General features: G+C 40.3%; 2 protein-coding genes across 6 annotated transcripts in view; both read left to right on the top strand.

Moving 5' to 3' along the window:
* LOC109936583 (transforming growth factor beta activator LRRC32-like) overlaps positions 1-24,840 on the top strand; it is a 267,744-nt gene that overhangs the window by 57,268 nt on the left and 185,636 nt on the right. The window lies entirely within an intron of this gene.
* The window catches only part of acsl4a (acyl-CoA synthetase long chain family member 4a), a 124,834-nt gene that overhangs the window by 95,262 nt on the left and 4,732 nt on the right, over positions 1-24,840 (top strand). For all 5 annotated transcript variants that reach the window (XM_048605465.1, XM_048605464.1, XM_020530926.2 and 2 more), the window contains 11 exons: positions 1,867-1,976; positions 5,233-5,371; positions 6,861-7,011; positions 8,995-9,118; positions 9,942-10,013; positions 10,524-10,663; positions 13,466-13,638; positions 16,705-16,779; positions 18,163-18,351; positions 19,335-19,449; positions 24,202-24,359. In XM_048605465.1, coding sequence (XP_048461422.1) covers positions 1,867-1,976; positions 5,233-5,371; positions 6,861-7,011; positions 8,995-9,118; positions 9,942-10,013; positions 10,524-10,663; positions 13,466-13,638; positions 16,705-16,779; positions 18,163-18,351; positions 19,335-19,449; positions 24,202-24,359 — 1,446 coding nt within the window. The remainder of the gene's footprint in view (positions 1-1,866; positions 1,977-5,232; positions 5,372-6,860; positions 7,012-8,994; positions 9,119-9,941; positions 10,014-10,523; positions 10,664-13,465; positions 13,639-16,704; positions 16,780-18,162; positions 18,352-19,334; positions 19,450-24,201; positions 24,360-24,840) is intronic.

Here is a 24,840-nt window from a genome sequence, read left to right as displayed (position 1 = left end):
GTCACTATAGCCAAGGACCATCGTAGTGGTGTATAATCCGCCCACAAGTGGAGTCACCATTTCCCTCTTGTCAGCTGGCTGTGAAAATTAACAGTTAGGGCCTTTGTGCCACAATTGGAAGCAGAGCTTTGGTCATCCTGATCTGCAGGCTCAGGCAACCTCCCTATATTGAACATCTTTGAGTATTCGACCATCTCCTATCCTGCAAACATGCCTGAGCTCGCCAAGTTGCCTCCCCCCGATGAGTACCAACGTACCTGGGGAAATTTGCCGTCGTGAGCACTATCACGTTCATGGTTTTGCCCGTGAAATGCCTGAAATACTCTGCATGCAGGAATGTTTCGATGTAAGATCTCGTGTAACATTACTCTCTCTCAACAGGAATAGGTGTGGCCACGAATAACAGTGACCATTTGAAAATATGGTCCAAATAAACTCATTAATTGAGTTAAAATTCAGCTCTCCACTGGTGCATTTTAAAAGTTTGAGTGTCTGTTGAGTTAGTTAGTTAGTTACTCTTAGCTGGAATGACTGGTGAGCCACTCGATTGACCATCAATGAGACTAAGATCCAGCTTGGTTATTATACATATTTCATTCTGTAGCCCATTTTAGTGGCTCTTCCCTACTACTTATAGCAACGTGACCATATCCTTTTAGATGGAGACTAAATAATACTTTACATTGGGATGGAATAACTTCAGTTGATATACCATCCAATCCTCATTTTATCTTCTTATGAAAAATCCGTTCACTGTCTCCAGATGCTGTCACAATGTCTTGGAAGATCAATTTTTCTAAAATTCCTAAGTTCCTTTCCTGATCGAGCCTCTGGTCCCAGCTTCTATTAATCCAATAATTTTGCCTGTCCTTCATTCCTCAGTGTATGGCTTAAGGGTGAATTACCACAATGCCCTGGATCGTAATGTGTGTCTCTATGCAATAGAATTGAGATGTGTGCCATTATTTGGCAATGGCTGAACTAAGTGTTTTAAAATTGTAAATCTGATGTCTGACATCTGCTTCTGATTAAGTGAAAAGCAATTCCTGTTTAAGATTCTTTCCCTTGGTGTTTAGATTGACTTCAAATTAATCACCAGAAATAAACAATGAATCCTGGCCTTTATCTCCAGAAAGAGGCTACAGTTCATTTGAAAGAATGCAATTGGGCTCAGTAGGTATTCATTCTTTCAGTTTGAGCATGTTTTGAATTTACCTCTTTCACTCTTCATTACTGATTCTTCTGAGCAATGTCTTAATATTCCATGTTCACCTTTCAGAATTCCTGCTTTCCCAGCACTCCTAAATTAGGACAGAATGGACTTAAATTTATACAGCACCTTTTGTATCCTATAGGCACTTGATTTACTTTTGACGTTTACATAGAACCAATTTGCATACATCTTGGAGGCTAGGTAAATGATCAGTTGACCTGTTTTGATTGCAAGATCAGCACTACCCACGATACCATAGATAAAGAAATTTGCTTGCTGCTCTTCAAATAAAGGAATTAGATCTTTTGGTAACTCAAAGGCATACAGACTTAATGCCAAATCTGAAAGGTGATGCCCTGATTAATGCAATGCAGTAGAATCCATATTGATCATGTGCTTAAGCCCTGAAATGGAGCTTGAACCAATGGTGCTTTGAAATAATTCCTCAAAATGGGCTAAAATAAATAATCAAAAACATGACATACTTATGTATTTAACTTCCGGTTTTTAGCTGCTTGTTTTGGAAACTTTCTATTTTGCCGTTTACGGAGTAATGCCAAATTTTAAGTTAACTTTGATCGTACTACATGCTATGGAGATTGCATCCATTCCAGTGCAAGTGTAACTTGATTATTTTCTTTCCCTCCTCTCAGTTGTAACAATTTATGCCACCCTTGGAGAAGATGCTGTAGCTTATGGGCTAAATGAATCGGAGGTAACACATCTCATTACTAGTGTGGAACTCCTTGATACCAAGTTGAAGGTGAGCTTTGAAAAATCTGCGTGCCACATTATCCTTAAGTAAAGATTTTGGATGTGTGGAAATATGAGAGACTTTGAAAATTAGGAATCCACTGTGCACTCAATTCAGCCTTGTTCTTTTGTGGTGTGCCAAGTTGGAAATTTTTGAGCAATACATCCTCCCCATTGCTAATTTCTTCACCTAACCTTTCACAAGTAAAGAAAAGCCTTTTTTATCCTGCATTTCTACTGAATGTTAGTGTGAGGAATATTGTGAAACTTGCCTGGAAAAGCAGTGTTCTATTACAGCAGCATTTAGTGTTTCTATGTAAATAGATATGAGCTTGTTTTCGATCCTAATATTCAGGTTCTTTTATAGATGACGATAACACATTCTAAATTTGAATTCCAGATTTGACTGATAATGTTATCAAGGTTGTAAAAACTAATTTTCATTTCCAGTCAAATCGACATATTCATATGATTATGTCAATCCTGAGAAGAGCTTACAAGTTTAATAATAGTGAAAAGTTGTGTGATAGTCCAGTCAGTAACATGCAAATCTACTTGCAACCTATTTCTGCCAAGCTGATCTGGGTTAAAGATGATTTTTAAAGCAAGGTTTGTTGTAAAAGTTTCAAACACTTCAAAAACTTGTCAACGGTTTCACTTTCCTATGCAAAGTGTAGAAGGAGATTGTTTGTTTGACCACACAATCTCATGAAGAACATGTACACTGCATTGTGCTACCAAGGAGGAGAGAAATAATTGAAAGGGTTAAAAATGAAATTGAAAGGAAATGATCACATCCTGAAAGGAATGGAGGCTTTCATAAGCACACAAAGAACGGGAAAAAAAACGCTCATGGATGAAGTGGGGAGTCTTATTGTGGAAATTCAATTACATTAAAGGCATATTTTGCATTTTTTTTTTGCCAGTAATGGTGGGCATGAGAGATTTGAAGTTGTAGAGGTGACACTGGTAAAGTCACCATACTATCCCCAGACCATATGGACGCTCTCTCATTTAGAGAGTGATGACTGGCAATAGTTTAACCTGAGGGTTACCACACCTCAGCGAAGGGAGCGGTTAAGGAGAATCCTTCATTGTAACGTTGGCCAACGCAGGAACTGAATCTATGTTGCTGACATCACTGTGCATCACAAGCCAGCTATCCAGCCAACAAGCTAAACCAACTCTCCATTTATCTATAAGAGAAGGAATTGGTTTTGAAATCTAAGTAGGGTTTTAGGTGGAACTGACCTAGCTCTGGTAATCTCTAGTCTGTGGAAAGAAGTCCAGGAGGATTGCAGAGGTTTGAGTTTCTTCAGTGCTTGAGTTTCTCCTAAGCAGCATGAATTGAGCTATGGGACCGGAGAGTAATCAGTGAAGTGCCTCCATTTAAGTTGGGTGGAGTATGATAAACTGATTCACTGTAGAAAAGTTAGTATGGTGACACTTGTGAATAAGCTTGTAGAATCTGTACAAAAACAAAGTTGCTGGAAAAGCTCAGCAGGTCTGGCAGCATTTGTGAAGGAAAAAGAGTTAAGGTTTCAGGTCCGGTGACCGAACACATGTTCTGAGGAAGGGTCACCAGACCTGAAATGTTAACTCTGTTTTTTTCCTTCACAGATGCTGCCAGATCTGCTGAGCTTTTCCAGCAACTTTGTTTTTGTTCCTGATTTACAGCATCCGCAGTTCTTCCAGTTTTTATTTTGTGGAATCTGTAGTTTGGGACATCTCAGCAATGAGAAATTAAGAAATTCTCTTCTCTTTAATCAAGGGCAACCAATACTTTTGTTTAAAATCTATTTGAGTTTGAAAAATAGTTTTTTGGAGAAGTGAATGTTTGGCTCGTTACAGAAGGCACTTGTTGCGCATTTGGATTTTTCTGAAGGCAGTCATTAAGATTGCTCAAGATTTGTGATGTTAAATGAAGTGCAGCAATAAAATAGAAAATGGATGGATGGCTGAGCACAATAAACAGGGTTGAAATAATCGGCTTTTGCTTAGACTAGGCTTGAATTGGAATCTCTAAGTTTTGCTGACTTCAGAGTAGTTTGCCAAAGTGTGAGAAGCACTAGAAAAGATTTGAAAACCTAGATTGGAAGAGTAAGTAAACAGGTAGCCAATGCAGTTTTGAGAGGCAATGACCGTGATAATGTTGCTGGACTAGAAACTCGGAGGCTTGGGTATGTGGTGGAATTTGAGTTGAATGAAAACAAGTCTGGAATTAAGACTACTGATGGCCATGAAATAATTGTCAATGATACCATTATCGATTGTTGTAAAAACACAGCTGGTTGACTAATGCCTAATTAAAAATGCAATCCTTCCCTCACCAATATGTGACTCCAGACCCATGCTGATATGGTTGACTTGTAACTCAAATGGTTGACTCTGAAGTAGCCTGGCAAAGCAGTCAATTTAAGGGCAACTGGGGATGAGCAGCAAATGCTGCCCGAACCAGCAATGCCCATATCCCATCAATGAATGAATAAAAAACACAAGCTTGAGATGATGTATTTTGGGATGTGGTAGGTTGAAACAAGGGAGTAAGGAATGGATGCGTGATAGACATAGAAAGGTATGGATAAATGGAAATCGGCAAGTGTCAAATTGTAGCCTCAAGTAAGTCACAGTTTAAATACAGCGTTGATTCATTAGAATAATACCAAAGTGGGTAAATACAGTTACAAGTAGAAATGGAAAATTCTAGGATTGAGAAGGTTTTGATTTCATTGACAAGGGAAAAGACCATTTTTCTCGTATGGGAGTAGTTAGTATCAAGCTCGATTTAAAATCCTTAATGTTGAGGAAAGTCAGGTACTTCGCTACATGAGGTGGCTAAGGCATTTTTTAATGGGCAAATTGGACGTGTAATTGAAGGGGAGGATGGTGCGAGGCTGTGTTAGAGAGAACAGTAAAAGGTTTAGTTTTGAATTGCTCAAATCAAGAATTGACAAAGCATTACTGATCAAATGACCACTTTGTGTGCTGTAAACATTATGGTTACATATGGAAAAAGAAAAATAACTGCGGATGCTGGAAATTCAAAACAAAAACAGAACACGGTAATGTGGGATCTGAAGAAGGGTCACTGGACCCGAAATGTTGACTCTGCTTTCTCTCCACAGATGCTGCCGGACCTGTTGAGTTTCTCCAGCTATGATTGTACATGATTTGATGTCAATGTGTAAAACTACAGCCTTGAAATCCTATCCTATTTTGCACATTAGTAATCCTTCTAATCATGGTTTTAAACTTTATTTTTTCAGAAAGTGCTGCCAAAGCTTCAAAAGTTGAAGCATATCATTTATGTGGACAAGAAAGCCATCAGTTCTTCAGAATATTCACAAGTTCTTCAAATCCACAGTATGGCTTCTGTGGAAGAACTTGGAGCCAAACCTGTGAACTGTACGTATGTAGGCAATTTCTCTTGCTGTCTCTGCATGTGACAATTCTTTACAAGTAACTAATTGTTACTCATTTTTCACTATTACCAATCTTAAAATTCCCAATCTTAAAATTCTCAATCTTGTTTTTAAATTCCTCGGTGTCTGTCTGTTCTGTAATATCATCTTCTGTAATACCTGCCAGCTGGACTCTTGACTATTCCCAGTTTTATTTGCCTTGTCATTGGCAGCCAGGCCTGCAGCAAGATAAAACCTCAATTCCATCCCGAAGCCTCTGCACATCTCTACCATTTCTTTTTGTCCTTTGAAACATGTCTTTAAACCTATACCTTTGACCAAGCCTTTGTTCACCTGTTCCAAAAAACCCCTCTGTAAATCACCTCAGCTTTACTTGAAAGAACTTGTGAAGCACCTTGGGATGTTTATATGAATGCAGTTTTGGTGGCAGTATTGTGAACGAAATAATCTTTAGTTTCTCTATTCTAGCAACTTCAGAGTCTGCTTTGATCTGTTCTGAAAGTGTTGGCATTTGGGAAAAATTGGAGTTACCCATATATAATCCCTACAGTGTGGAAGAAGGCCATTTGGCCCATCAACTCCACACCAACTCTCTGAAGAGCATTCCACCCAGACACATTCCTCCACCCTATCTCTGTAACCCTGCATTTTCCATAGCTAACCCACCTAGCCTGCACATCCCAGGACAAAATGGGCAATTTAGCACGGCCAATCTACCAAATCTGCACATCTTTGGACTGTGGGTTGAAACCAGAGCCCCCAGGAGAAACCCATGCAGACACAGGGAGAATGACTGTGTGGAGTTTGTACTGAGGGTGGAATTGAACTCTGGTCCCTGGCGTTGTGAGGCAGCAGTGCTAACCACTGAGCTACTGTGGTGCCCAGTTGAACAAACCTATCCTTAGTGCAACAAGTTGAGCAACTGTTCAAGAATTTTTGTATTAGATACATGTTTACACTATTTAATTGGCCGGTGTGGATTTGTCCTGCTTGTTGTATACCAGATGTACCTGGGTAATTTCCCTGTCCTTCTCCCTCCCCATTCTTTTCCCATTGCTTTCACATTCTAGACAACCCTATCCACACAAGATTATTCAAACCAGACTCTCTCCCCCACTGCAGCAATACTTTACGTAGCTACCCGAGACATGCAGCTTCTTCTGGATCATGGTCTTAAACTAAATTCAGTGTAGGGCCAAGAAGGCCTCAAATAGTCAGGCTGCTGCTTTAGTTTCCTTAGACTATGTTATTGAAGTTCCAGCTCCTCATAAATGTATTTCTAATGCTCCCATTATATGTCAATCAGTGTCACTAATTGAAATCACTCAGTCGTGCATTCTGAGGCATTAAACAGTCTATCCTTTAAACTTGTATGTACATTTAAAACTGAGCAATATAATCATGTGGAGGTTATTTCATCTTGGTATGAAAATTCTATTATGTAACACTGATGGTGTCTCTCTCCTGCACAGCAAACATAACTCCATCCAGGCCTGTTCCATCAGACTTGGCTGTGGTGATGTATACAAGTGGTTCTACAGGTCATCCAAAAGGAGTGATGATGGTACACAGTAACCTGATAGCGGGTATGACTGGCCAGTGTCAGAGGATACCCGAGCTGGGGTAAGTGATAAGCTTCCTGTACAGGGTTTCACTGAATTTTCAGAGATATCCAACTTGTTGAGTGAAGAACGGTCAGTCTCTCCTCACAAGCTGGTACTATTTAAATAGGCAATGTCGAACTTTCTTCTTTTCAGTTCTTAAAAAAAAAAACTTAAGCCCGAAGTTACTCTTCAGTGATAGGTACTTGGAAAGGGCACGTAGGTTTGAATGTTAAGAACAAAAACGAAGTTGCTGGAAAAGCTCAGCAGGTCTGGCAGCGTCTGTGAAGGAAAGTTCTGAGGAAGGGTCACCAGACCAGAAATGTTAAGTCTGTTTTTACTTTCATAGATGCTGACAGACCTGCTGAGCTTTTCCAGCAACTTTGTTTTTGTTCTTGATTTACAGCATCTGCAGTTCTTTTGGTTTTTATTTAGGTTTGAATGTTTACTGAAAGCGACAAATACTGGAGATCAGTGGGTCAGACAGCATCCATGGAGAGAGAGCAAGCTAATGTTTCGAGTCTAGATGACTCTTCTTCAGAGTTCTGATGAAGGGTCATCAGGACTCGAAACGTTAGCTTGCTGTCTGTCAACGACTGCCACTGGACCTGTTGTGATCTCCAGCATTTGTTTTCAGAACAGATTCTAGCATCGGCAGTAATTTGCTCCTATCTAGGTTTGAATGTCAGTCCCTGCTGAAATAGACAATATTTTACCTTCTCCTAAAGCAGTGATCATTTGACTGTGGGAACTTGCTGCATACAAATACTTTGCAACAGAAAGCTGAAACAACTTGGCTTCAATTATGTGCCTTTCCTTTGGTTTAGTTAAAGTCATGAGCGTGCAGCTGTCATAACTGAAAGATACATTGTTTAACACCGATACACCACAGCCCTGGTTATTAAACTTTGCCATCTTCCATTTAGTTAGATTAAAGTTGGAGAAGTTTTGTCATTATTTTTGCAGGCTATGCATGTGGGTTTCTGCCTTTTCACAAGAAAATCTGCTTGGAAAGTTGGTTCCAGATTTCACATTTACTTTCGCTTATCATCCAAACATCTGTTGGTTTATCTGAATGTTGTGGCGTCAAATATAAAACATAACTCATAATTATTGCTGGAACTCATTATATAAACTCCATGCTTGGCTGTAGCTCACTAGTAATGCCCTTCCTTCAGAATCAGAAGGTTGTGGTTCAAGTTCCACTCCAAAGCGCACAATTGAGACTAACGCTCCAGCACAGTACTGTGGAAGTGCTATGTTGTCAGAGGTGCTATATTTTGGGTGGAATATAAACTGAGGTCTCACCTGACCTGAAGTGGACAGGAATAATGTAGTGGCAATTATTTGAAGAAAAACATGAGTGCTCTCTACCAGAATCCTGGGCAGTATTGGCCCTCAACTTAAAGCAGTGATCATTATCTCATGACTGTGTTTCTGGAAGCTTACTGTGTACAAATACATTCCAACAGGACAATATTTTGAAGGTATTTAATTGGCTGTGAATACTTAAGAAGCAATTCCGAGGTTGTAAGAGGCATTCTAGGTATGAGCGATTCAGGACAAGGTGTGCCAAGTATTCAGAAGTTAGAGGTGCTTTTTTTTTATTGCTGTCATCTCTACTGTATTTGGTTTGGTGATTTTTCTGTTTTAAACCTCTCCTTTGTGTTTTGAAGATGGATTGTTTATATACTTTGTATCCATATTTCCTGTCAGAGTACGTAGGAAAGATCTGATCTCTGCTTGCTTTTAATAAGTTGCTTCCTTTCCAAACTCTCAAGTTTCGTGAAGACGTCCTTTATTTTAATAAAAGGGTACAACTTAAAATGTTGAAACATAAATTCCAGCCTTTTAGAAATTTCATGAGTTATTCCTTAAATCTTGCAATGTTAAATATGGAATTGTTCAGAATTAAGACCCTATTTTTGAGCATAAGAAATTAGTGTTTCTGCAACAGTCCCTTGTAGAGCTTACTAAACATAACCTATTCGGTTTTATTTTCTAGGCCCAAAGATATATATATCGGATATCTACCGTTGGCTCATGTGCTGGAGCTTACTGCAGAAATTTCCTGTGTTGCTTATGGCTGTCGAATTGGTTATTCCTCTCCCCAAACTCTATCTGACCAGGTGAGCAATGTCTCAGCCTGTGCAAAGGTCATGACCATTCTGAAGGGTTTTTGGTAATGCTGCAGTGAAATTCCTGGCAGACAACGATAGAGCTGCAGACCACTACAAGCTGGAGCGGGTTAAGAAGAGATTTACCAGGATGTTGCTGGGAATGGAGGGTTTGAGTTATGGGAGAGGCTGGATAAACTCGGACATTTTTTTGAGCGTAGGAGGTTGAGGTTGAACCTTTAGAGATTTATAAAATGAGGGGCATAGATAAAGTGAGTGTCTGGTGTCTTTTCCTGAGGGTGGGGAATTTTAAGACTAGGGATACGTTTTTAGGATGAGAAGAGAGATTTGAAAAAGGCATGAGGGGCAACTTTAAGTCAGTGGTTCGTGTGGAATTAACTTCTAGAGGAAGTGGTGGATGTGGGTACAGTTAGTGTTTAAAGTACATTTTAGATAAGTACATGAATAAGAAATGTTTGGAGGGATATGGGCCAAGCACAGGCAGGTGGAAGTAGTTTAGTTTGGGATTATGGTTGACATGAACTGGTTAGCCTGAAGGGTCTGTTTCCTTGTTGTATGACTCTAAGGAAAATGAACAACATTTCCTGGTGCACAGATTATAATTCCCATCAAACCTATCCCAAGTGTAAATGAACATTTTATTTAAAATGGGATCACGGTGCTCACTTTGCCCTTACTCTGCACTGTTTTCTGGACTTTACTACACTGATTTAGTTTGCTAACTGCTTCAACTTTTACATCAGTTGAATGTAGAGTTGAACAAGTGTGTGTTGTCAGTGTACTAATCTTGTTATGTTCTTGTACTATTTCACAGTCAACTAAAATCAAAAAAGGCAGTAAAGGTGATTGTTCTATCCTGAAGCCAACACTGATGGCAGCAGTTCCAGTGAGTAAATCTCAACTTTCAATGTTCTTTCAGCCTTTACGTATCTCCTACTCAAATTGCATTTATGCATGAAGAACGCTCCAAGCTGAGGAAATTGGGTGGTTTAGATTCAAAACGTTTAGTTTACTTTTAATTTGGCTCTAATATATCCATTTGGTGCGTAAATATGTAATGCAATGGAAGACATTGAAAAATGTTCACTTTGTTTCTCAATATGGTGATAATTGATCCAGCATTACAGTCACAAATGGATTGTGGCCCAGTTGGTTAGATAACTGCTTTTCAACGCAGAGTGACGCCAACGTTGGGGGTTCAGTTCCTGCACCAAATGAGCTTACCATGAAAGACACTCTGTCTCAATCTCTCCCCTCACCTGCGGCTTGGTTAAACTACCACCAGGTCACGTCCCTCTAATGAGAGAGCAGCCTTTTAGTTTGTTAGAACTATGGTGAATTCACAGCTGGACTGTGACATTTCGATCACTTCAATAACTCTATTCTTACCTTTCAGGAAATCATGGACCGAATCTATAAAAACGTCATGAGCAAGGTGCAGGAAATGAACTATTTACAGAGGACTTTATTTAAATTAGGTTATGATTATAAATTGGAACAAATCAAGAAAGGTTATGACGCACCCCTCTGCAGCATGTAAGCAAACTGTGGCATTTCACATAAATTTCATTTCCATTCATTAATTGCTTTGAGTAGGTTAAATATCACGAAAACAAGAGCATCTTCTGCTGTACTTTTAAAAATTTCTACCTACATCACATAGTCTGCACAAGGCCACCAGCACTTTGTTAAAGGCAATTAGGGATTGGTAATGAATAATGCTGGTTTTGTCAATAATACTCACTCCTCAGTGATTTTTTTTTTAAATTATAGCTGATTTGGATTTTTTGTCAGTTTACTGAGATCTCAGTACTCTGGCATTGCCATTATTTAATTTATGCAGCAATTTACATTTAAATAGTCTGTTTATATGATAAAGTATCTCAAAATTGTTACAGGACATTTGACAAATAATTTGACAGAATGACAAAAAGAGATGGGGTGAAAATCTTGGTCAAGGACAGGCTTAAAGGAACATCACAACAGAGAGATAGAAAGACAGGTGTTTAGGGAGAAAATTCTGGAATTTGGAACCGAAACCTCTGAAGCCGTGGCCCTTTTTGGTGGATCACTTACGAATCAGGGCTGTGCAATAGGCCAGAATTAGAAGTGCTGATATTTCGGAAGGTTATGGGGCTGGACAAAGTTGTAGAGAGGGGAAGGAGCAAGGCTGTGGAGAGAATTGAAACCCAGAGTGACTGTTTTAAAAATTGAGTGTTTGTTTTTGTACTGGGTGACAATATGTGCCATCAGACATCAGGGTGATGAGAATGGACAAGTTAGGATGTAGGCAGAGATATGGATGAACTCAACTTTACAGAGAATGTCAACTGGGTTTCTAGCTAGAGGAGAATCTTAACATGTCATCAGTTTATTCCAAATGCACAAGTCACTAGTTTGCCCAAAATACCAAGTTGTTTTTTCTAAAGTACATCTGGGAACTCTTACTAACAAAATATGACAGTGTTTTATGGCTTCTTGTCCTGTTCCAGCACCGTTGCCTCTGGTGTTCACCAAGGATCTGTCTGAGTTACTCTTTCTCATCTGCCTACAGCATTCTGGCAATATAATTTGAAGAGACAGCATTGATTTTTCACACGTACACCGACAATACCCAGCTTTATTTTATTACCACCTCTCCCTATCTCTACCATTACTAAACGATCAGATGGTTTATTCTAGTGTCCACACTGGAATGAATAGAAATTTTCTCCGATTAAATATTTCAAAAACTGAAGCCATTTGTTTTTGGCCCCGATTCCATATTCTATTCCCTAACTTCAAAAACATCACTGTTTAGAAAGAATCGGAGTCTAACCAGTCAATAATCTTTTTTATTTTTGACCCAGTAATGAGCTTTTAACTGCATGTTTGTGTCATCACTAAAAATTAAGGTGACTTATTTCTTCCTCGCTAAATTCACCACTGTCTCAGCTTATCTGCCACTGAAAACCTCCTTTCACACCTTTGTTATCTAAGAAAAGATACCTGGTATTGGAGGCAGTCCAGAGAAGGTTCACTTGGTTAATCCTGGGTGTGGGGCGATTTCCTTATGAGGAGAAGTTGAGTAATTGTTGGGCTTGTACTCATTGGAGTTTAGAAGAATGAGAGGAGACCTTATTGAACATAAGATTTTTAGGGGACTTGAGAGGGTAGATGTGGAAACATTGTTTCACCTGGTAGAAGAACCTAGAACTGGTGGGCATCATCCCTCTGTAAGGAGTTTATAATTTAAGTTACGTCTAAGACAGAGATGAGGAGGAAATTTCTCCTCCTGAGGGTAGTGAATGTGTGGAATTCTTTACTGCAGGGGACTGTCTAGGCTGGATCATTGAGTATATTCCAGGCCAAGAGCAATTTGTAATCGGGAAGGAAATCTGGTGTTTATGGGATTAAGGCAGGAAAGTGGAGTTGAGGGATATCAGGTGAGCCAGGATCTCAGTGAATGGTGGAATTGAGTTGGTGGGGCAACGTTCACTTTAAGCTGTGCATGTGCCCAGCTGCTCTGATCTTCTACACATGGAGATCAGTGTCAACGTGCCAATCTTGTCAATCTTGTATTGACTTCAACTTCCAGAAGTAGCGGCTGCTCACTGCCTCAGAGATCTGTAGTCAGTAAATTTAGAGGGAACTCTTGCCGTTGGGTGAAATGACCAACATCTGCTCTTACACTTTGTCGTCTTGTTACCTCTAAGCTCGAATATTTTGACATATTCTTGATTGCTTTCCCACATTCTACCTTTTCTGAAATATTGAGTTCATCCAAACGTTTGTCTGAGTTTAACTGACAGTGAGGTTTGTTTCCTTATGTTTGCTGATCTATGTAGACTGCCAGTCAAACAGTAGTTTGCTTTTAGAATTCTGGTACTTATTTTAAAACCTGTGGCCTCACATTTCTCTACCTCTGTAATCTCTTCAGCCACACAAGCCACTATGATATCTATACTGATCCTTGATTTTAATCACTGCACCATTGATGGCCAGGCCTTCAATTGTTTAGGTGCTAAGTTTTCTCTCCTACCTTCCCTACACCTCTCTACCTCAATTTCCTCCCTTGACAATCTCCTTAAACCTACCTCTTGACCAAGCTTTTGGTAATCTGACCTAATATTTCCTATGTGGCTCACTTTTTTTTTGGTTCCACAATATTCCTGTGAAATATCTCGAGACATGTTTATGTTAAGGCTGCTGCATAAATACAATTTTGTTTTGTGCATTATGGGGACACAGATTTGTACACACTTGAGAAGTCTAAGTGTTGTCGTTTTTGGTGTTTGGAACCTCAATACTAAATATCGCTTCTGACTCTCATTTCAATTTTTTGCTGTCTTGTAATAGGATATTATTTAAAAGAGTGAAAGCCCTGTTGGGAGGAAATATTCGAATGATGCTGTCTGGAGGGGCTCCCCTTTCTCCGCAAACACAAAGGTTTATGAATGTGTGTTTCTGCTGTCCAATAGGCCAAGGTTATGGCCTGACTGAGACATGTGGGGCTGGAACCATCACTGAAGGTGAGAAGGATGTGATAAAGTGGTGCTCCTTCACAAGTGAAAAATGCATCTGAGAGACCAAAACTAAAATCTGAAAAGCCAATTGTGGACTTTTTAAATATACTTAATAGAAGAAAGTGGAACTGTTGAAAAATGGCAGAATCTACACTATTAGCCTGATTAATTTGAGTGATAATTTTCTAATTTTTTATTTTGTTCAAATAGTTTCCAAAATTCTCGTACATGTATTAAAAGTAATTCACCATAGTGCCAGAGGAGCTTACTGGGGGTCAGTTAGCTCAGTTGGCTGGTGCCCGAGTTGTGATAGTTCACTTCCTGAACCAGCTAAGCTTACCACAAAAGTCTTGACTCCTCAACCTTGCCCTCTGACTGAAACGTCATCACCCTCGACTCCGTACTGGTCAGCTCTGAGGGAGCAGCCTATGATCCTAAACTATGACCTATTTTCATTCTTTGACTGTGTTTGTGCTTTTAGTTTTAAGAAATGGAATTCTGTGCTCTAATTGCTTGCTCACTGAAGCCAATGAGAGAGCTGCCAATGAGAGAAGATCTTTGTCTTGTTTCATGTGCTCATGTATTAATGTTTTCAATGTTTTAGGTAGAGGAGCTTTCAGCATTTAAATAGAGGAAGTATGGGGAGATGGTCAGTCAACATATGAAAAGAGTACAGCCTAAAACTTTGATTAATTCACTCTGAGCTGGTCATTGCTCATGGCTGCTCCTGCTTTGGTGCAATATTTCAGGGTTTTGAATGACTATGTTGGTGTTCAGAGTGTCTACCATGAGTAACACTTAGCTATATTTATGAATATTATTAGCACAGACTGTTCAAAGTTCATTGATACGTCTGGGAAAGACAACTAAAAATGCAACTTCTCTCCCTTTTCCATGCCTTCTGTCAGTTGTGAGAGTCAGTTAGTTCAGTTAGCCGGATGGCTGGTTTGCAATACAGTGTGATGCTAACACTGCCTGAATCAGCTGAGGTTACCATCGAAGGATTCTCCTCAACCTTCCCCTAACCTGAGGCGTGGTGAACGTCTCATGAAAGAGTAGTGCTATGGTCTGGTAAGACTATGGTAACTTTACCTCTACCTTATCTACTAAGTGACATGGACAATGAACGTAGAACATTACGGCGCAGTACAGGCCCTTCGGCCCTCGATGTTGCGCCGACCTGTGAAACCAATCTGAAGCCCATCTAACCTAAACTATTCCATTATCATCCATATGTTTATCCAATGACCATTTAAATGCCCTTAAAGTTGGTGAGTTTACTACTTTTGCAGGCAGGGCAACTTACTACTCTGAGTAAAGAACCTACCACTGACATCTGTCCTATATCTATCACCCCTCAATTTAAAGCTATGTCCCCTCGTGCTAGCCATCACCATCCGAGGAAAAAGGCTCCCACTGTCCACCCTATCTAATCCTCTGATCATCTTGTATGTCTCTATTAAGTCACCTCTTAACCTTCTCTCTAACGAAAACAGCCTCAAGTCCCTCAGCCTTTCCTCATAAGACCTTCCCTCCATACTAGGCAACATCCTGGTAAATCTCCTCTGCACCCCTTCCAATGCTTCCACATCCTTCCTATAATGCGGTGACCAGAACTGTACGCAATACTCCAAGTGCGGCTGCACCAGAGTTTTGTACAGCTGCAAGATGACCTCACGGCTCCGAAACGCAATCCCTCTACCAATAAAACCTAACATACCGCACGCCTTCTTAACAACGCTATCAACCTGGGTGGCAACTTTCAGTGATCTATGCACATGGACACCGAGATCTCTCTGCTCATCCACACTACCAAGAATCTTACCATTAGCCCAGTACTCTGTATTCCTGTTACTCCTTCCAAAGTGAATTACCTCACACTTTTCCACATTAAACTCCATTTCCCACCTCTCGGCCCAGCTCTGCAGCTTATCTATGTCCCTCTGTAACCTGCAACATCCTTCCGCACTATCCACAACTCCACTGACTTTGGTGTCATCTGCAAATTTACTAATCCATCCTTCTACGCCCTCATCCAGGTCATTTATAAAAATGACAAACAGCAGTGGCCCCAAAACAGATCCTTGAGGTACACCAGTAACTGAACTCCAGGATGAACATTTCCCATCAACCACCACCCTCTGTCTTCTTACAGCTAGCCAATTTCTGATCCAAACCGCTAAATCACCCTCAATCCCATGCCTCCATATTTTCTGCAATAGCCTACTATGGGGAACCTTATCAAACGCTTTACTGAAATCCATATACACCACATCAACCGTTTTACCCTCATCCACCTGTTTGGTCACCTTCTCAAAGAACTCAATAAGGTTTGTGAGGCACAACCTACCCTTCACAAAACCATGTTGACTATCCCTAATCAAATTATTCCTTCCTAGATGATTAAAAATCCTGTCTCTTATAATCCTTTCCAACACTTTACCCACAACCGAAGTAAGGCTCACTGGTCTATAATTACCAGGGTTGTCTCTACTCCCCTTCTTGAACAAGGGGACAACATTTGCTATCCTCCAGTCTTCTGAAAATGAAAGCATCTGAAAATGAAGCCATTAAACTGAGCTTCAGTAACATGGTTTGAAGTTGTTTTAAAATATTTAGTCTTTTTACACCGAAGTATTGTTTAAACTCAATTGTCATCAGTGATTAAATTGCAGTAATCCATTGACCCTCTGCCGCACTATATGTATTGCTGCTCATGCTGTTACTTGTATGAATTCACCCTTTCCCAGGTATTAATGATGTTTGTCTAATGTTGCACTGTGTGCTGTGATGGATATGTTATCATTCAGAAGTCCTTACCTGAAGAGGAATGTATTGTTAAATACCAATCTTTCAAGTGGAAAGAAGTTGTTGATCTTGATGGGTCTAATGCATGTTTCAACACAGGAACCTGATGGTATGCAGGCATGCATAAAAATTTCATTTTATCTGCAATACTGGCCCCACAATAAGGTGCAAATGTATGTAGCTTAACGTACCGTCTATTTAAATTATTACTGGTACGCCTGGAAGGATTCTAAATTCTAACTCTCTGGTGTTTTGTAATTTTAGTACAGGACTACAGCACAGGCAGAGTTGGAGCCCCGCTGATCTGTTGTGAAATCAAGCTGAGAGATTGGGAAGAAGGTACTTGTTACAGTGTTCTAGATATCAGCTCCCCTTGGGCTAACTCTGGAATTCTCCTTTCTGTAGACTTCAGGGTCTTGGCACTGTAGCATTATATGCAAGAATTAAAACCCTTTGACATTACACCACGAACCTTGTACTTTTCTAGACCAGATGCAAAATGAAGTGATCAAATTGAGCCTTAGTAACACAGTTTGAAGTTGTTTCATAAAATATCTAATCTTTTGACACCAAAGTATTGTTTAAACTCAATTGTCATCAGTGAGTAGATTGCAGTAACACATTGTCCCTATGCTGCATTACAAATCTGTCAAGGGAACGATACAGAGACATTGTGGCCAGTGGCACAGGAGCACTGCCTCAAGGTTAGAGTCAACTTCCATCGTCAATCATGCTGGCTTTTTAAAAATACGGTGGTGTTCTCTTTTCAAGTGGACAGTAAGATTTCATAAGAGTTGCAATCTTTCTACTTTACCCAAGTCATTGCATCAGCAGAAATACCTGGGACAGAGCCAGGGAATTAAACCAAATGGATCATTCTTTCAAAGAGCTAACATGGGCGTGATGGGTCATTTATTACTGTGTAACTATGACAATACAGCTGAGTCGAAATTTTTGTGACATGATCCTGCTGTTTTCAAGTTCTGCTGTTTCTGACAGGGTCATTGGCCAATGGTGAGGTATAGAAACTTGCTTTGTCTTTCTTTTGCCATGGACCTTCAAATCCTCTGTACCCATACCACTACCAGCTTAAAGTGGTACAGACCAGGTTTTAATTTGGCTGGTACACAGCTATTCTAGTTTACTGTGCATTTCCCAAAGGAGTCGAGCAGAATTTTTTTTAGATAAACAAGTAACAAAATTGATTACAGTGCTAACTTGTCATTTATAATCTGAATTAAACTATCATTTGAGAAATTTAAGGGCAGCATGGTGGCTCGGTGGTTAGCACTGCCGCCTCACAGTGCCAGTGACCTGGGTTCAGTTCCACCCTCGTGTGACTGTCTGTGTGGAGTTTGCACATTCTCCATGTCTGTGTGGGTTTCCTCCCACAGTCCAAAGATGTGCAAGTTGTGGATTGGCCATGCTAAAGTACCCATAGTGCACAGGGATGTGTAGGTTAGCCATGGGAACTGCGAGGTTACAGGGATGGGTGGGGTGGGCGTTGAGAGGATGGATCTGGGTGGAATGCTGTTTAGGGAGTCGGTGTGGACTCAATGGGCCGAGCAGCTCCTTTCCACCCTGCTAGAGATTCTATGATTCTACAATTTGAGTGTTAGGGAATAACCAAGATGTTTTGTTAAATGAATAACAAGTTTCTGAAAGCTCAAGGGAGTTGAGCTATAGGCTTAATACTCATTGATCCTCATTGTCACATTGAAGGAGGATACACTACTCGTGATCAGCCCAATCCAAGAGGAGAGATTCTGATTGGTGGACCAAATGTGGCTATGGGGTACTTCAAAAATAATAAATCCAGCGATGATTTTTTTGAGGATGACAGTGGTCAGCGTTGGTTTTGCACAGGAGATGTTGGTGAATTCCACCCAGATGGCTGCTTACAGATAATTGGTAAGTGACAATGAGAAGGTGTAACCTGAGTGGAAGGACAGAGTTTGATGTTGGCAAGGGAAATCCCAAGACTAAACATGAACACGCATTTTTCTTTAAATTCTGGTAAATATCTTCTTTTTGCTGTTCTCTTTGCTGTCCTATGCTGAATCTACAAATGATTAATAGTGTAACGTTAAGACTTGATCCCTATGCAAGTGAGCTAATTTTCTCTGGATGACAGTGAGCAGCTGCAATTGATCTATCTGACAGGGAGGTTAGCAATACATTGCAGCTGCTGATCACTACCTCATGCTCAGTGTTCCTGGACTTTAGATGAGTATACAGTCTGGATAGGTTCCTCTTGTGGCGTAGTGGTAGTGTCCTGATCCCTAGACCGGGAAGCCTGGGTTCAAGTCCCATCTACTCTCAATGTGTCATAACATCTCTGAACAGGTTGACTTTTTTAAAATTTGACTTTATTTTTTTAAAAAATTATACAGTCTGGGTTAGCAGTAATACCATCCCTGTTTACAAGCATTGTTGAGTTATTATCTGGGCTTGCTGATGAACAGTGATTTTGAATCTCTGGGTTGATACTCACCTTCAGTCAGCTGCTTTGGAAGAAGAAAATGCGAAGAATGTTGTTTCAGTGACGACACTTGTTTGTTTTTATCTTCTTTTCAGAGAGAGTTTTGTAAATTCCTTTATACTTGGTGCGTAAGAATTTTTCAGTTTCTGTGGAAAAGCAGAATTTGATTTCTAGTTTTGTCCTTACTGAGAGCTATTTAGAAGTCGGTTTTCCAAGTCTCTAAACACTGCCCAGGTTTGGCCATTGTGATTTGATATCAGCTTGAACACCAGGAGAAGGTGTATTTTTTTTTTTCAAATTTTTTCAAATTCAGTACTTGAGGCATTCTATAAATCACTTATCTATCAATCTCTGTCTTTTTTTTTCAGAAATTTGAATTCATGTAGTAATATTATAACTGTTTGCTCTATAGATCGCAAGAAAGATTTAGTGAAACTACAAGCTGGAGAATATGTCTCTTTGGGCAAAGTTGAATCTGCTTTAAAGAGCTGTTCCCTCATTGATAATATCTGTGCATATGCAAACAGGTAAGATTAAATATCTGTCACTGTCTGGTAATTATACTGTGCAATTAATTGTAACACTTTTTTTTAAATTTGGTTTTTGTTTTTGTTTTTGTTTCAATGTATCAGATAGCCAAAGGGGATTCATAAATATTTTTTCTCTTTCAAAAATGGGTCAGTTGAAGGCAAATATAAATAAGGGCCATAGATCTGACATTTCTTATTAAGAACAAGGGGTTAATTGGAAGTCATACGCTGTTCTGATCAGGGAAGAAGTTAGAGGTTCAATGTAGTGAAAAGACAAATAAAATTATTTTGTGCCAGTAATTACCCCTCCTGTGGAGTGCTTTGTGCCATATTGTTCACCATTAAACCACATGCGTGTGCGAATATGTTAGGCTACTTAATAAGTTGAGAGCCCATGGTGTTGGAGGTAGTATGGATACAGGATTGGCTAACTAAGAGTTGCGATAAGGGAGGCATTTTTAGGATGGCAACTTGTGACACACCATTAGTTAACAAGAATCAATGCTGGGGCCATAATTCTTTAAAATATATGTTAATGGCTTGGATCAAGAAAGTGAAGGCAATGGCCTAGTGGTACTATCGCTGGTCTGTTAATCCAGAGACCCAGCTAATGTTTCAAGGACCGAAGTTCGAATCCTGCCACGGCAGATGGTGGAATTTGAATTCAATAAAAATACCTGGAATTAAGAATCTAACAATGACCGTGAATCCATTGTCGATTGTCGGAAAAACCCGTCTTGCTCACTAATGTCCTTTTAGAGAAGGAAACTGCCATCCTTACCTGGTCTGGCCTACATGTGACTCTAGACCCACAGCAATGTGGTTGACTCTAAGCTGCCCTCTGGGCAATTAGGGATGGGCAGTAAATGATGCCTGGTCAGCAATGCCCTCATCCCTTGAATGAATAAAGGAAAAAAAAACTTACCACCATGTTTGCAGATGCCACAAAATTAGGTGCGAAGGCAAGTGGTGAGGATGACCTAGTCTACAGGAGAATATAGACAGGTTAAGTGTGTGGGCAATATCTTGGCAGATGGAATATAATGTGAGGAATTGTGAGGTTATGGACTTTTTCAGGAAGAATAGAAAAGCTGAATAATACTTAAATGAAGAGAGGCTGGAGAACATCACAGAGGGATTTGAGAGTCCTTGGTAATGAATCACAAAAAAACACTAGCATCCAGTTCAACAGCTAATAGGAAAGGCAAAGGGAATGTTGGCCATTATTTCAAATGGAATAGGGAAGTCTTGTAACAACTACACAAGGCATTAGTCAGACCACAGCTGAAATACAGTGGACAGTTTTGGTCCCTTATCAAAGGAAAAATATTCTGGCATTAGAGGCAGTCCAAAGAGGTTCATTTAGACCAGTAGGTTTGGAGGATCTGTCTTAGAGTTCAGTTGGTTGGGCCTTTACTCATTGGAGTTTAGAAGAATGAGAGGCAACCTTATTGAAACACAGAAGATTCTTAGGGGGCTTGAAAGATTAAATGCAGAAAAGTTGTTTCCCCTTGTGGGAGAGTCTACGATCAGAGGGCATGATTTTAAGACTGGGACAAGGAGGGATTTCTTCTGAGACAAGTGAATCTGGAGTTCACTGCCACAGAAGGTTGTAGAGGCTGGGTCGCTAAGTATATTCAAGGCTGAGATAGACAGATTCTTCAACAGCAAGGGAATCAAGGATTATAGGGAAAAGGCAAGGAAGTGAAGTTGAAGATTATCAGATCAACCGTTATCCCACTGAATGGCAGCACAGACTCTGGGCTGAATCACCAGCTTCTGCTCCTTTGTTTCATAACAAAGGAAAAATGATATTGTCTGTGACGATGTGCAGATTTAACCAGGGCGAATACCTGGTCTCGGGAATCTTAATTTGAAGAAAGACTAAAGAAATTGAGATTGGAGGTGATAGGGAGGGAAGTGAGACTGCTGGCTAAGAGGCATTGTAAAAATTAGAGATGTTTGATTTAAAGTAAACATGAAATGTCGGTAGTGCTGCTAAGATGAAGTAAGTTAGCAGAGAAGACTACTGAAACAGAAACAACTTGGATTTATATTGTGCCTCAAACATTGTAAAGCCCCTGGGATATTTTAGTTAGTGGAAAAGCTCAGCAGGTCTGGCAGTGTCTGTGAAGAAAAAATCGGAGTTAACGAGTTCTGAAGAAGGGTCACCGGACCCGAAACGTTAATTGATTTTTTTTTCTTCACAGATGCTGCCAGTCCTGCTGAGCTTTTCCAGCAATTTCTGTTTTTGTTCCTGATTTACAGCATCCGCAGTTCTTTCAGTTAGTGTTGTCAAATAAAATCTGATGCAAAGCAACATAAGCAATTATTAGGATAGATGATGAAATATATAGAATTTAGTGAGTGTCTTTAACAGAGACAGAGAAACTTAGAGGGAATTCCTGACTTTAGGATGTAGATAGCTGAAGACATGCCACCATTAATGAATTGATTAAAATAAAGCATGTACAAGAGGCCAAAATTGGAAGATGCAGAAATCGCGAATATTGTAGGGATGGAGCACAGTGCAGAAATAAGTCAGCATGATGTTATGGAGAACTTTATAAACATGTTGCACAACAACAAGAGACAGACCTGCTTGTGGGAGAAAAGGGTTGGGCAGAGGTGGTGTGAAGGTGAGGTCCAGGGCCAGTAAAGATGGCAGCCTTGTGAGCCAAATAGCATTTTCTTTTTCCCCTGTATATTGTGTTGTGACTCAAGTGCAAGGTTTACACTCATTTGACAATAAGTAGAGAATGTACTTACTATTTGTTTTAATTAAAGTCATTACGGCTTTGAAACTTAGAATCACCCATGCCAAGTGACTCCAGTAGTTGCCTTTAATGGGAGATTTGTGAACTTTAGGATGTTTCTTTAAAGTTTGACAGTAATAAATCTGGATAGGCTTTACAGAATGAAGAACAAAATACAGCATAGAAACAGACGCTTTGGCTCTCCGAGCCTGCACCAGCACGTTTTGCCCTTCAATACTGTCTTCACTTAGAGGATCCGTATCCCTCTATTCCCTTCCTATTCATGTATTCGTCCAGGTGTTTCTTGAATGCTGCTATTGTGTCTGCTTCCACCACCTCCTCTGGCAGCACGTTCCAGGCACTCACCACCCTTTGTGAAAAGCTTGCCTCATACATCTCTCTTTGAACCCCACCACTACCATACCCTAAACCCCCACCCCCCACACAAAGACATGCAGACATGAGCTTTGACCCCTCCACCCTGGGGAAAAAGCCTCATACTTTCCACTCTATCCATAACAATCACAATCTTTTAAACTTCTATCAGGTCACCCCTCAACCTTCTGCATTCCAGTGTAAACAAGCCCAGTCTATCCAATCTTTCTACATAGCTAAAATCCCCCATACCGGGCAACATCCTAGTAAACCTTTTCTGTACCCTCTCCAAAGCATCCACTTCCTTCTGGTAGTGTCGTGACCAGAACTGTACGCAATACTCCGTGTGGCCTAACTAATATTCTACAAAGCTGCAGCATAACTTGCCTATCCTTATACTCAATGCCCCTTCTAATGAAGGTAAGCATGCTATAGGCCTGTTTTACAACCTTATCTACCTGCACTGCCACTTGCAGTGATCTGTGGACCTGCACACCCAGATCCCTCTGCATATCAATACTGCAAAGTGTTCTGCCATTCACTGTATAAACTTACACCAGTACCTATCCTTCCAAATGTATCACCTCACATTTGTCCAGGTTAAATGCCTTTTTTTTTTTTTTTTTTTTGTTTTGGCCCATGCCTCCAACTGATCTATATCCTGCTGTATCATCTGACAATCCTCTTCACTATCCGCAACTCCACTAAGTTTTACATCGTCTGCAAATCCACAGATTTGAACACTTAGAATACTTTTATGTAGCTATATACAATGTTGGGTTTCAAGGGTTTTCCACATTTCCATTTGTTTTATCCTTGCCCCTATTATGATGCAAGGCACTGGAGTTCAGGTAAAGATGCTGTCCACTTATTGCAATGATGGACTTGTTGATCTATAGCTAAACAAGGCGGCACAGTGGCTCAGTGGGTTAGCACTGCTGCCTCACGGCGCCAGGGACCCAGGTTCGATTCCATCCTCGGGCGATTGCCTGTGTGGAGTTTGCACATTCTCCCCGTATCTGCGTGGGTTTCTTCCTACAGTCCAAAAACATGCAGGTTAAGTGGATTGGCCGTGCTGAATTGCCCATAGTGCTCAGGGATGTGTAGATTAGGTGGGTTATGCAGAGTTACAGGGAAAGGGTAGGGGATTGGATCTGGGTGGGATGCTTTTCGAAGGGTCGGTGTGGACTTGTTGGGGCGATTGGCCTGTTTCCACACTGTGGGGATTCTATGATTCTGAATGTAGGGAATAGAGAATATTGTACTCGTTCACATTCTAACTGCTTAATTTTTTTGGCATCTTGCTGCAAATCTACTTGCTGATGGTTTGATACTGAGAAATGCTTTGAAGCCTGGCAATGTCCAATCACCAGAACACGGAGGAAGTCGAATATTTAATAGTTGCACAATTTTAATCACAGGAAGCAAGGCAGATATTTCATGTGAATTGGTAGAAATATTTCCAGCTTACCAGTCCCTGGTTGAGGAAATTACAAAGCATCGATAGGGGGGACAAAATTAATGCGTGTAACAGGAAACTAAATCAAGAGTCGAATCTTACCCTCTGGCATATACCTTGTGGTTGAACCTAAATCCACATTTTTTGTTTCCTTCGCAGTGAACAATCTTACGTGATTAGTTTTGTGGTACCCAATCAGAAGAAGTTGACTGCCCTTGCGGAGCAGAAACAAGTTCAGGGAACGTGGGAGGAAATTTGTAACGATAGCAAGATGGAAGCTGAAGTACTGCGGGAGATCAAAGAAGCATCAGCATCCAGTGAGTACACTTCACCCATTAGCCTCCCCTTGGCACTCAATCAGCACTTTAGGAACAGACCATCTGATGCGACTGTGTGGATCTTTGTTTTTTTTTTGTTCGTTCATGGGATGTGGGGAACACTGGCTGGGCCCATCACCAACCCCTTGAGTAGCCAGTGGTGGGCTGCCATCTTGAATCATGTGCAGATGGGCAAAAGGTATATCCACAGAGCTGTTGAAGTTACATGATTTTTGATTCAACAACAGTGGGGAAAAAGTGGTGATTATAGTTACAAATTGTGGACTGTAGGAGAACTTTTTAAGCAGGTATTTTCTGCGCTCATCCTTCATGGTAGAAGTCGTGAGTTTGAAGGGTGCTGTTGAAGGAGAGTTTTAATTGGAACACATGACCAACACTAAAATATATACATCTGGGTGAAATATTTGTAACAAAAGTAAAAAATTACTAGAGAAACTCGGCAGGTCTGGCAGCATCTATG

This window comes from Rhincodon typus, chromosome 14 (genome assembly GCF_021869965.1).
Source record: "Rhincodon typus isolate 14 chromosome 14, sRhiTyp1.1, whole genome shotgun sequence".
Lineage (NCBI taxonomy): Eukaryota > Metazoa > Chordata > Chondrichthyes > Orectolobiformes > Rhincodontidae > Rhincodon > Rhincodon typus.
This window is presented reverse-complemented; position numbering and strand designations above follow the sequence as displayed.